Raw genomic sequence first — 11,831 nt, forward strand, 5'->3', positions numbered from 1 at the left:
ATTCACACTTCAATTCCGGCAGATGAAGGCGTCTCATTGGTTGACACTATGCCAAGATTTTGTAGTTCCTTCACCACTGCGAGTGTCACAAAATTGAGATACGAATAATTATTCAAAAAATGAAGAACTAATAGAAATACAAAATTACTAATAATATTAAAAACTCACAATCATCGTAATGCTTATCGATAGCTGTTTCTGGGTCTCCTTCTTCATCATTGATAAAACAGTTGTTGGACCTCAACCAATCTTCGGCGCATAACAAAGCCTCTACCACCCTCGGAGTCAAAGAGCTTCTAAATGGCGAAAGAACACGACCTCCCATGCTAAATGCCGCTTCAGAGGCAACACTAGATATAGGAATAGCTAGGATATCTCTTGCCATCTCCGACATAATAGGAAAGGCCGCTGTGTATTTCTTCCACCACTCAAGGATGTCAAAATTGTCAACTTCATCCTCAGTCATCACATATAGACTGTCTGAGAGGTATCGAGTGAGCTCCGTCTGGTCAGACATATCTGCAACATTGTTGTTAATAACTCCGAGAGAACATTTTTTTCCTTTGCCAAGAAAGCGCAGATTCGCCGATCTATTTGTTACTAGGGCATTTTGTGTTGTTTTTCGTGGTTGTGTTTGACCCAATATTGGAGCCATTTCTGCCTTGTACGCCTCATATAAATCATAGATCTGCTTATTTAACTCCTCCAGCAATTCATTTGCTCGTGTGCTACCATACACCAACTTTAAACAATGTTCCACGTGCTTCATCTTTTGCCTGGGATCTAACATGGCAGCAATGTAAAGGATTTTGTTCATCTTCGGATTTAGCTCAGTTTCCTCTAGCCAATACTTACCAATCTTCAATCTCATCCTCACGGCCATGTTTCTAAGACCATCGTCTTCATCCTCTTCCAAGTCTGTTATGAGACTAATCATGTCACACAGCTCCATGAGAACTTGATGCGATGTGACATAGTGGGAGCCGGAGACTAGACGAGTAAGATTGTAGAACTGTTCGCGAAAACCACACATCCTCTTCACTTCAATCCAATCGAGTTCAGTAGGAACACCAATTGACATTTTTTTGTGCTTCCTTTCCTTCAAGTCACTAGCAAAATCAGGATTCAAGGTTTGAAACAACCTCATAGCCGGCTCATATGGCAACGCCGCCTCAAGCATCAAGTAGGTTGAGTTCCACCTGGTAGGCACATCCATGCACAAGAACTTTGAGGTATCAACATTAGCTATCTTGGCTATCTCCTTGAAGTAGCGAGATCTACTTGGTGAAGCCTTTATCCATTTCACAGCTTCTCTAACTCGTATCACAGACATGCTTATATCTTCCAATCCTTCATCAACTACCAAATTGATTATATGGGCAACGCATCGCCGATGAAGGTATTGACCATTGGCAGCAAGGATGTATCTTGCATTGAGCTAGGAGTGCACGTGTTTCATTGCTAAATTATTGGCTGCAGCGTTGTCTAGGGTGCAAGAAAACAATCTTGGTAAACGCCACTGTGTTACAACATCTACCAATAGCTCACCAATACTCTTCCCACTATGACTGTCAATCTCGGTGAAGCTGATAATTCTCTTTTGCAACCTCCACTCCTTGTCAATGAAATGTGCTGTAACACACATGAAATTTGTGTTATTGATGGCAGTCCAACAGTCTGTGGTTAATGACACTCTTCCCATGCCTGGTTTACTAAAAAACACTTTCATTATCTCCTTCTGTTGCAAAAACATCTTCACGCAATCAGCTCGCACCGCATATCTGCTCGGGATTTGAAACATAGGACATATTTCTGCCACGAAAAGCTCAAATCCTTCTTTCTCCACGGCTCTGAAGGGAAGCTCATCAAGGATAATATACTTGCATAAAGCTATCCTAGCCGCGGTTTGATTGAATCTCCAACTAATGAGGGACCCCGATCCTTCTTGGTTGAGCTTCATTTGGGTCTGTCCTGCTTGTTGTTTCTTCAAACACGAAGCATGATGCTTCCACATTGCGGAGGTGCCATTCAACTTCGGATTAGCGGCAATCAACGTGTGACACATCTTACATTTTCCTTTTCGAACTTGCACGGGAGGATCTCCTACATCAACATTAATTTTCTCAAATAAATCCCACACATTAGACCTCTTTGCAGGTGCTCCTGTTTTGCGTTTTTTTGACTTCTCATTCTCTTTTTCTTTCGTTGTAGCTGCATTGCCTTCCCCGAGTTCTTCTATTTCAATATCTTCTAACTTCTCCACATTGAGCTCTGGCTGATTGCTAGCTATTGCTTGAATGAGAGATTCAGACATGGTGTATTACCGTTTCTGCAATACAGATATAAATTATTCAAATTTGATGTTAAGAATCATGAATGCATGAATCATGATGAATTACATGGTAAGTATGCTAATTACCGATAGCTACTTCACATACATATTTTCTTAAATTCTGAAGACGAAAGACTAAACTTCCAATGAAATTAAATTATTTAAATATTAAGTTTGATCAGTTGAGTTCAAAATATATTACTAAATTCTTACTGTATTTCCTAATCCGCTAATGACTAATCTGCATGAGTATAACAATATGTTTAAGTCTAAATCATATTCATAGTATTCTTATTCCATAATTAGACAAGTTAATCTACGATGCACTGCGTAGGTATGCTGAATTTCGAAATAATTACAATCCAAAACTAAACTATCATAGTTACAGTTCGAAACCTCAATTCAACTATGTACATATTACATGCATACCTTTAAGTTCGAACAACGGCGTCGAGAGAAGAGAATGGAAACGGAGTTGTCGCCTCTTCGTTGAGAGCAGGCTAGCAGCGGTGACGAGTGAAGAGAACGATTGCAGTGAGAGAGAAGGGTGAGGCCGTGAGGGAGAGAGGTGTATGCAGCGGCGGTTTTACCATATATTACAGTAGGGTTTTTAACCTTTTACATTTTCCTTATTTACTCTTCTAAAATCAATGTATAAAAAATATAAAATTAAATATTAAAATTAAGTGGTTATTCGGTTCTAACCTGTCGGTTCTCGGTTCTAACCGAGTACCGAGAATTGAGTAATCCCCCTAACCGAAACCGAACTCGGACCTTCTTTTTTCGGTTCTCGGTTAACCAAGAACCGACAAAATAAGGTTCTCGGTTAACCGAGAACCGAGAACCGTTTTCCCAGCCCTATTTATTACAATTCCCAAGGCATTCTAAATGTAGAGCCTAGTACTAGTTGTTTTAATATTAATAGTGCAAACTTTACATTTTATCACATTTTGACATAATACAAGGCCAATATGAAAAATTAGGCATCTGTCACGATTCCAAATTATCAGGCCATAGCAAATGTTTCACTATCATTGGAGTAAGCTCAAATTCAATGAATTATTCGACATTTGGATTTACATCGAGAATGGAATCGCACTGATCAAATATATGAACTAATGTACAAATGCAATTGGTGTTGTTGAATCAAAACGAACACAATTTTCATTTTCTAGATTACTCATAGTGATAATTATGTCTCAGTTCATCGGGGCACGGTGGTGAGTTGCCGAACTGAGTTACCGAGCACATGCTGCAGTACACGTGTTTGGCATTTGATTCATCATATTTTCTATTTTTCAAATAAAATATTTTGTTTTTACGAATTAGAAAGATAAAAAGAATTTGGCTTAAAATTAAACGATTTTGCTATTGTAAAAATGCACACGCAATAAGTCGTGATTATGTGGCGTTATTCAATACTCCGTAATGCCATTCCAGGATTCCACTGTAACTCCCTATATTTTTATCAAATATGAGATTTGTGTAATGTAAGCTTAATTAATTAAGATAGAGAAATTAATGGTTCTTTCATTTTATTCTGATTTTTTTTTTTGGAACAAAAGAGAGAAATAATTAAGCTTTGGAAATTATGTGTCTATACTGTGTATATAAATGTACATATGTTAATGATTTTTTTGGAGGAGTTTTATACGTAAATGTATAGTAAGACAAATCAATGTAAAAATCAAAAGGAATAGAATAATAAATTCTTCTTTTGTTTGATACGAGCATCTATAATGCACCGTCACTAAAATTGGATTCACAACATTTTTAACCCCATTCATTATTTAAGAAACAACACACAACTCATGCCTTCACTAACACTATAGACTATAAATACATGAATTTCACCATCAATTTATTATTTTTAAATATAATTAAATAAAATCTACATTATAATAATTCATTTTTATTCCTTTTATTTGAAATATAGTTATATACAAGTAAAATTTAAATAAAGATGAAATTCATTAAAATTTAAGAATAACAAAATTAAAATGTAACGCCACATATGCTTTTTTTTTCTCCTTCAATTTTAATTTATCCTCGATAGAATGTCAAAAGTTTAGTCGAATGTAATCGAAGGACCCAAATTCATTTTTACATATTAGGTACCTGAATAAGCAATTGAGGTTTCAGAAAGGAAAAATCAAAATACTACTTTACTCCATTTGGTCTGAAGAAGCAGTTGGTCTCCTCATTTTGGAATTGGGCTAATTCTTTTGTTTTTGAGTCTTTATTAATGTTTGGGCCGAATTAATTTAATGGTTGGGCTGGTCTTACCCTCTTAAGTTAGAGATGAAGGGATAGAGACAATTAAATTAATACTCGATTATTAATGGTTTATAATCGGTTAAATGCAATTATTTTAATTTTCAAAGGTAGTCTAAAATTCTAAATGCACATATTGTAATTTTAAAATGATTTTTATAAAAAGAGATGGAAGCTATAATTTTGTAACGTGATAATTTAAAGTTTGCTAACCCACCTATTTTTAGAGACGATTCACATGGAAACGGTCGTTTTCTTAGGTTTCGGAGCATACCTGGATGTAGTCTTACACTTAATGAATCTAGATCAAGTATTCTTATTCCTTGGTTCGGACCACATGAGCTGTGGTGTTGGTTTAAACATGCCTACTTGACCACCTTTTTCACTGCCTCTGGCCATGTTTAGCCATGTATCTTTTGAGCAATTATGAACTGACCCCATTTCCCGACCCGAACGGAGCCTCAACCCATTGATTGCAACGGATTTACAAGTTTTGTGTGGGCGAAGAAAACAATAGCAACTAGAACCAAAACGCCCAAAAGTGACATATGCAAGGGGCCAGGCCATGATCATCTGGTCCAACTTGTTTGGAAGCGGAAATTCGGGACTTGTTCCCTTCCCGAGCAACGTAGGATTGAATCTGCTAATGTTGTGGTTGATATCTCCCATTGCGTGTGTAACCCAAAGAGATGATATGAACGAATCCGTTTCAATCCAAACTGCAAATCAAGCGCCTTCAACTCAGATGTATATATGTGCAGACCTTCGAATTCTCGGGATGATTTGCATTTGTATGAATCATCATCCTCCATTGTAGTTTCGGTTTGCCAAGGGGAGAGTAAAGTGGCTATACTGTAAGGATTCAGGCTCCAAAGCTACCAAGAACCACAATCTAATACCGAGAACAGAAACAAGAAATAAGAGCACACTATGTATTACGTGGTTCGACAATCTCTTGCCTACATCCACAGAGAAGAAATGATGGGGTTTATTGATCTATGTGTGAAGGATGAGATGAGTTCCTCTCTACAATTTGAAATGCTCAAGCTAATCATAAAAAAAGCTAACTATCAAACTGCAACTAGAAGATGAGAATGTGTGCGTGTGTGTGGTGTGTTTCTCTCTGATTCAATGAGCTATATACTAGAGATTACAATCAAGATTTCCTAACTACTCTTCAAGGAAAAACTGTTATAACCGCTTTCTCCAACGGCTAGTTGAGCTCCAACAAACCGAGCTCATCCTCTGTCTCTCTTTCTTGAGCCTAGATGCTCCCAGCTTAAAATAGAATGATCAAGTTGTAACGGTCATACCTTCACAAATCTCCACCTTGAGCTTGTAAACTTGACCAACATCTAACCCCTCTTCTCAATCTTATTACTGACCTCAGCACTCCACCATTTCCACCAATTCCAAGCAGTGTTTGAACTTGGAAACTGGCAGAGCCTTAGTTAACATATCAGAAGCGTTCTCTTCAGTTGGGACTTTTACCACATCTATCTTTCCCTTCTGTATTTTTTCTCGAATGAAATGCCTCCTCACATCAATGTACTTGGACCTTTCATGAAACATTTGATGCTTTGCTAGACATATTGCTGAATTACTATCACATCTATCCTCACTTCGAGATACAAGATGTCTATCAATGTTGAGGAATCTTTCAATTAAAAGTCGCTAATTGAATTGCGGCTGAGTTAGTTCAGATATCACCAACTACAGTTACACTTTATATATGTGTGCATAGTCCATTCGTTTGTATGGAAAAATACTTTTATTAAAAAAATACCTTTAATTTTTCTTTTTAAATGAATTTTGAGATTTTTTTATTTTAAAATTAATATGACATGTTATTTTTCTCCAATTCTGTAAATAACTCAAAAATCAGCGGTGAATGCATTTTCTGATCCGTAGCTAACAATTTTGGAACTGAGTCTACTAGAAATGATAGTTATTCGAACACTTGACATATTGACTAGAAACGTCTTACTAATTATGTTGCGCTTATCATACTACTCCCTCTGTCCCGGCTAAGATGACACATTGCTTAGCCGTCACGAGATTTTAGGAGCTATTGGTTAAAGTGTTTAATCAGAGAGAGAGAAGGTGGGTGTAGGTATTAAAGTAGAGAGATGAAGATAGATGGATATTTTAATAGGAGTGAGAAAAAGGCCAGTGTATTAATTGGAGAGAGAAAGTTACCAAAAAGGAAATGTGTCATCTTAGTTGGGACAAACTAAAAAGGAAAACGTGTCATCTTAAGCGGGACGGAGGGAGTATATAGTAACACCTTTAAACTAAATTTTAGATGTCCGATTAAATCTATGTCTTTTAAAAGTCATTTTTATATTTACCTCCTAATCAGAAACTTGATCGAGGAATTATGAAGGATCATCGATGGTGTAGATTGACATCATCACTAGAGGTTGAAGGCTTTGACATGACATGAGAAAAGTGACAGTATTGTCCCCTTTCAAGGGATCCATCTCTTGACTTGATAAAAGAAAGAGGTTTCTAGTTTGTTGATTCATACAAACACTCAAGCTAGCTTGACGAAGGAGGAAGGAATTTTCGATTGCGATAACAAAAAGATTTATTCTCAAATATGTCAAAATATGATATCCACTTATTTTCTTCTATGGTAGAGTTTCAAAATAGCCATCAATATATTTTTAACCATTTCGTTATCTCTATTCGACAACATTTATTAAACAAGAAATTTTTAAGCATCTAATTAACCACTCCTAGCTATTAACTGGAGTAATTATTACATGATCCGGAATATATATTGAGCATAAATTCTTTCAATACACTCTTTAAAACAAAGATTAAGAAAATTGAAAATAAACCTGATAAGCTCATATAATTAATTTAATCGAACTGCGTCGATTTAGGATTGGAGCAGCACAATATCAAATTTATGACGTGATTGATGACGATTTAACTCTTCTTTTTCGCTAAGTTTTTGGATTCGTTTGAATTAAATTTTCTTTTAATTTTTCTGTGTTATACAACTATCATGTGTAGACTGCAGTATATAGTGCGACACAATCTATGTCACGAATGCTAAGTTTTGAATTTTGATACAATTTACTCACTTTAGATCTATTTTTGGTGATAGCGATAGTATTTAGTCTCACACAGTAGATATGCTTAATCTTATTTATATATCATTTATATAACTGATTATTAGGATTTGAATTTTATTAGCATAGGATATCTCTTTATAGTCTCCCCGTATATTAATAAATATGTATAAAGTTTTTAATAATAATTTTTAGTCCCGCTTATCATAAACATGTGTCAAATTTTTTCATAATGAATTAATGAATAGACAAATTAAAGAATATGATTTTGTTATAGTTATCTATAATCTCTGCCCATATCTCACGCCACAAAGCTGGCTTTTCAACCTTTCTTCATCTAATAGAGACTAATACCCTTATCAGATAAGATGGATTGATAAAAATAAGTGAAGCCAATTCTATAATACTCCCTATTTACGTGTAAAAATAGTATATGTATCTTATTTAGGAAATGTGGATTAAATTCACATAATTAATAGTAGTACTGTTTGTGATGTGTTCATGCCCAGTCAAAATAGGTGATCATCTTTAACATTGTGTAATGCAAATAAGCTAATTCAGTGAATATTTACATAATCCAACTAACATATTGGCATTTTTTACTCTTCAAACTCTAGTAGACTAGAACTAATATGAAGTGATCACATGGACCACAGGACCAAATGCACTACTATCCAATATTTAATACAGTAGGGGTGTGTTTTGTAGATGGGCTTGGATTACATCGGTTATGATAGTTTCAGGGATTATGAATGGGGATTAGGCATAGACAATATCATATCACTACCACCGTTTTGTAGCTTCTATAAAATCGCATCCTATCAAGTCCGCCTATTGGTAGCCCTTTTTAGTTTTGTAATATAAACCTTATGTGGTCCATTTTAGCCCCAATTATTATTGTTAAACCAAAATTGCCCCTTCCAGAATGTCCCCCAAAAAATTCGATCACCTAAGCCCCCGCCCTTTTCTTCATTGCTGGCGGTAAAATGAAATTTGGGGAAATTTTGAGAGCGGGAAATGAAATAATTTTGGACCAAAAATGGTGAGTTCGATTCATAAATAGCAGGCTTCCATTAATTCAAAAATTTACACCTACCGCATTAATTGAAGGTCAACAGTTGGGGGATTCAATAAGCAAGGAGATGATGCGTGGAGGGATTGGGTGGCAGCCAAGGTGCAGCGCAAGTCACCGGGGGAATGAGTTGTAGTTGCTCGTATTTATCGGTTTTTATGTATAAACCTTCTTACATTCTCTTTTTTTGAATTTGCAGCTAATGTAAGGGGGCGTTCTTCGCGGAGTCAACCACATGGTGATCGCTCCCGGAGGGCCTGGACCGACCGGGAGGATATGTACTTCTTAGCTTCACTGAAAGAGTTGGTCGCGACTGGATGGAAGTCCGACAACGGCTTCAGAAACGGTTAGCTTCAAAAGCTGGAAGAATCCATGCGCCGCGAGTTCCCGAACACTAATTTGAGGGCAAGCCCACATTTCACCTCGAAGCTTCATACATGGAAGAAGTTCTACTCTGCTGTGTCTTCAATACTGGAAAAGAGTGGAGTTGGCTTCAACAACCATGGTGACTATAAGATCGACAGTGACGAGCATCAATGGAGTGAAATAATCAAGGTATCACGCAAGTCCTACGATTATCGATTATCAATTTCGTTTATTATGCAACTGTATAACGATGTAGATGATTTTGTAATCAACTTTGTTGTATAGAAGTTTGATTGCTCGAATGGATGCATTTGATGATTATGTTAGGCTGACAGTGGGGCCCGTTTCATTCGCCACAAGTCGTGGCCCTATTTCAATGACTGGAAGGTAGTGTTCGGCAAGGATCGGGCTAGCGGGAACAGCGCACAAGATACTGATCGTGCAAATGCAATGTATGCCTCTGGCTCTCCTGATGCCAGCATTGAACGCGTCAATGAAACACCCCTTGGTGTAGATGAACACTTGGATGGAGTCGGCGGCAATACTCACGACACTTCCGATGAACTGACCGACAGTGTTCACAGCAATGCTGTGGACAGCCAACGCCCCACTAGGGCAGCGAAGAAACGTAACAGGGGTGAGCCACTCGACGGTCTTATCGATGTCATTGGCCAATTGCACAAGGACACAAATGCAAGATTGGACCGACTCGCAGCTCGCATTGGATACGAGTTCGATGTGACTAAAGCAAGGAAGGAGGTGTTCCAGATGATTTCTCTCATTCCAGGGCTGACACTATCCCAAGTGTTCATCGCTTCGGATGCTATCCTTGCGAGGGTTGAGCGCCTTGACTACTTCATGAGCCTACCCGAGGGTGCACGACAAGCGTATGTGTGGCATGCTCTTGAGCATTACACCGGGGTTTAGTATGGGCTGCTGTTGGATGGTGTTATGGTCCTTATTTTGTCTTGTACTAGTCGTATGTAGTAGAAAGAATGTCGAACTATGTAGGCCGATAGCAATAGACACAATGTAGTGTCTCTTATTTTGTAATATATATATGCTATGTCATTAAGGCCACTACTAAATGAACGACGCTTTGCTTACTACTTATCAGATTCCGGCCACAAATTCTAACTAATACAAACTTATACACAACAAAAATATAAGACCACATAATTGCCACAAGCATAAATATAATATAAACGGGTGGACGTTCACAGCAGTGAGTAGTTTAGTAGTTTTACTTAGTTCATGATGCAGTGTAGGGGCAAAAATAAAACATTCAGTATGCGCAATATACAAAAATTCATGCATGAGACTGGGAACTGCATTGATCAGGGGTGCAAAACATTACCTTATGCCGGCACATATCATGGGTGGATTGCTATGAAGAAGTGAACCTCCTCAGTGTTTACTAGGTAGAAACGGCATGTCATCCCTTTTCGTAGATTATTCACTTGCTTGAAGTGAGTCCAGCCCCGTTTCACTCAAATTTTACCATTTCGCATAGATAGACGCATCTCCCAAGTGCTTCCGCCAATTGTGAAATATGCCTCAGTCTCCACATCTGATTCACGAACGAACTGCTTCCAAAATCCTACAGGTATCTCCTACAATCAACAATGAAGGTTGACATTATTGAGCTTTCAGATAATGCTAACTCAATTACATATCTCGTCCAATGTTACCAGTGTTCGTCTAATACTTGTCTCATTAAAAGCAACTGAGAATGATGGGTGATCATTTAGGTCGCTATGCACTCCCCATATTCCGTCTGTTCCAGCGTCTTCGGCATCAGAATCTCCATCAGATGTTTCATAGTCATCACTCGTGTCTACGTCGGGCACGACGTGTGTCTCGCTTATGGGCCACAATGCACCTGTATCTTGTCATATTAGTTACATGGAATGCAGCAGTATAGTATACTGTATTAGGCATTGACTACATTTGTTTTACAATTATATACCATCGTAATCATACAAAGGGGGGCATCCAGTTATTGAGCTACATCTGATTATTTGGAATACACCTCTTTCGATTTATGTGAAGATGAGGGTATCCCCATTCTCAATGTTGTTCCTATCTGCGAAAGATGACCAGCCGCTACGAAAGTAGCACCCGTTCTCCACAATGAGCAACCTTACCTCCCACTTTCCTCCATGAGGCATCACAAGAGTGCAATAGGGCGGGAGATCTCTTCCATATCTATGTGCCCATTCAGGAAGGATCCGCTGAAAATGTTACAAAATCATTAAAAAAGGTTGTGTGTAAGTGCGATATTTGAACAAATCTGTGACGCCCCGAAATTTCGTTCCTTTCTTTCGAGATAAATCGGAATTAGTAGCTTAATTAATTTCTTTTAGAAGCCGCGTGGATTGTAATTTTTGGACTATCGTGTGATCTCGACCTATGAATACTAAGTATTTTATTTTGGGAATAATCGAATTTAATTAGTTGTACTAAGCTCTAAGAAGCTCAAGAATCTAGGATTTACTAGCAACTAAAAAAAATGGAGATGAGAATTTATACTTTACAAAAGCTATCCTACATAGAGAGCTACAAAGGGGCAAAGAAACAAATGCCATGATCTCCACAAATCCTTTGAGGATTCTCTCCACACCCATCTCGGTTCCATACCCACTCCATGCCAAGAGAAATCAACCTACAGCCTCCTAGGGACAGCAAGGAAGTTGTCCTCCAT

At 37.7% G+C, this 11,831-nt stretch overlaps 1 protein-coding gene across 1 annotated transcript; it reads right to left on the minus strand.

Annotated features, from left to right (window-relative positions):
* Positions 1-285: 285 nt before the first annotated feature.
* On the minus strand, positions 286-1,333 carry LOC125199712 (zinc finger BED domain-containing protein RICESLEEPER 2-like). Its single transcript, XM_048097643.1, has 2 exons — positions 383-1,333; positions 286-336 (listed from the first exon to the last, which is right to left on the minus strand). The coding sequence occupies exons 1-2, from the start codon at positions 1,331-1,333 to the stop codon at positions 286-288; spliced, it is 1,002 nt and encodes a 333-aa protein (XP_047953600.1).
* Positions 1,334-11,831: the final 10,498 nt, after the last annotated feature.

This window comes from Salvia hispanica, unplaced genomic scaffold (genome assembly GCF_023119035.1).
Source record: "Salvia hispanica cultivar TCC Black 2014 unplaced genomic scaffold, UniMelb_Shisp_WGS_1.0 HiC_scaffold_64, whole genome shotgun sequence".
NCBI classification, from domain to species: Eukaryota; Viridiplantae; Streptophyta; class Magnoliopsida; order Lamiales; family Lamiaceae; genus Salvia; species Salvia hispanica.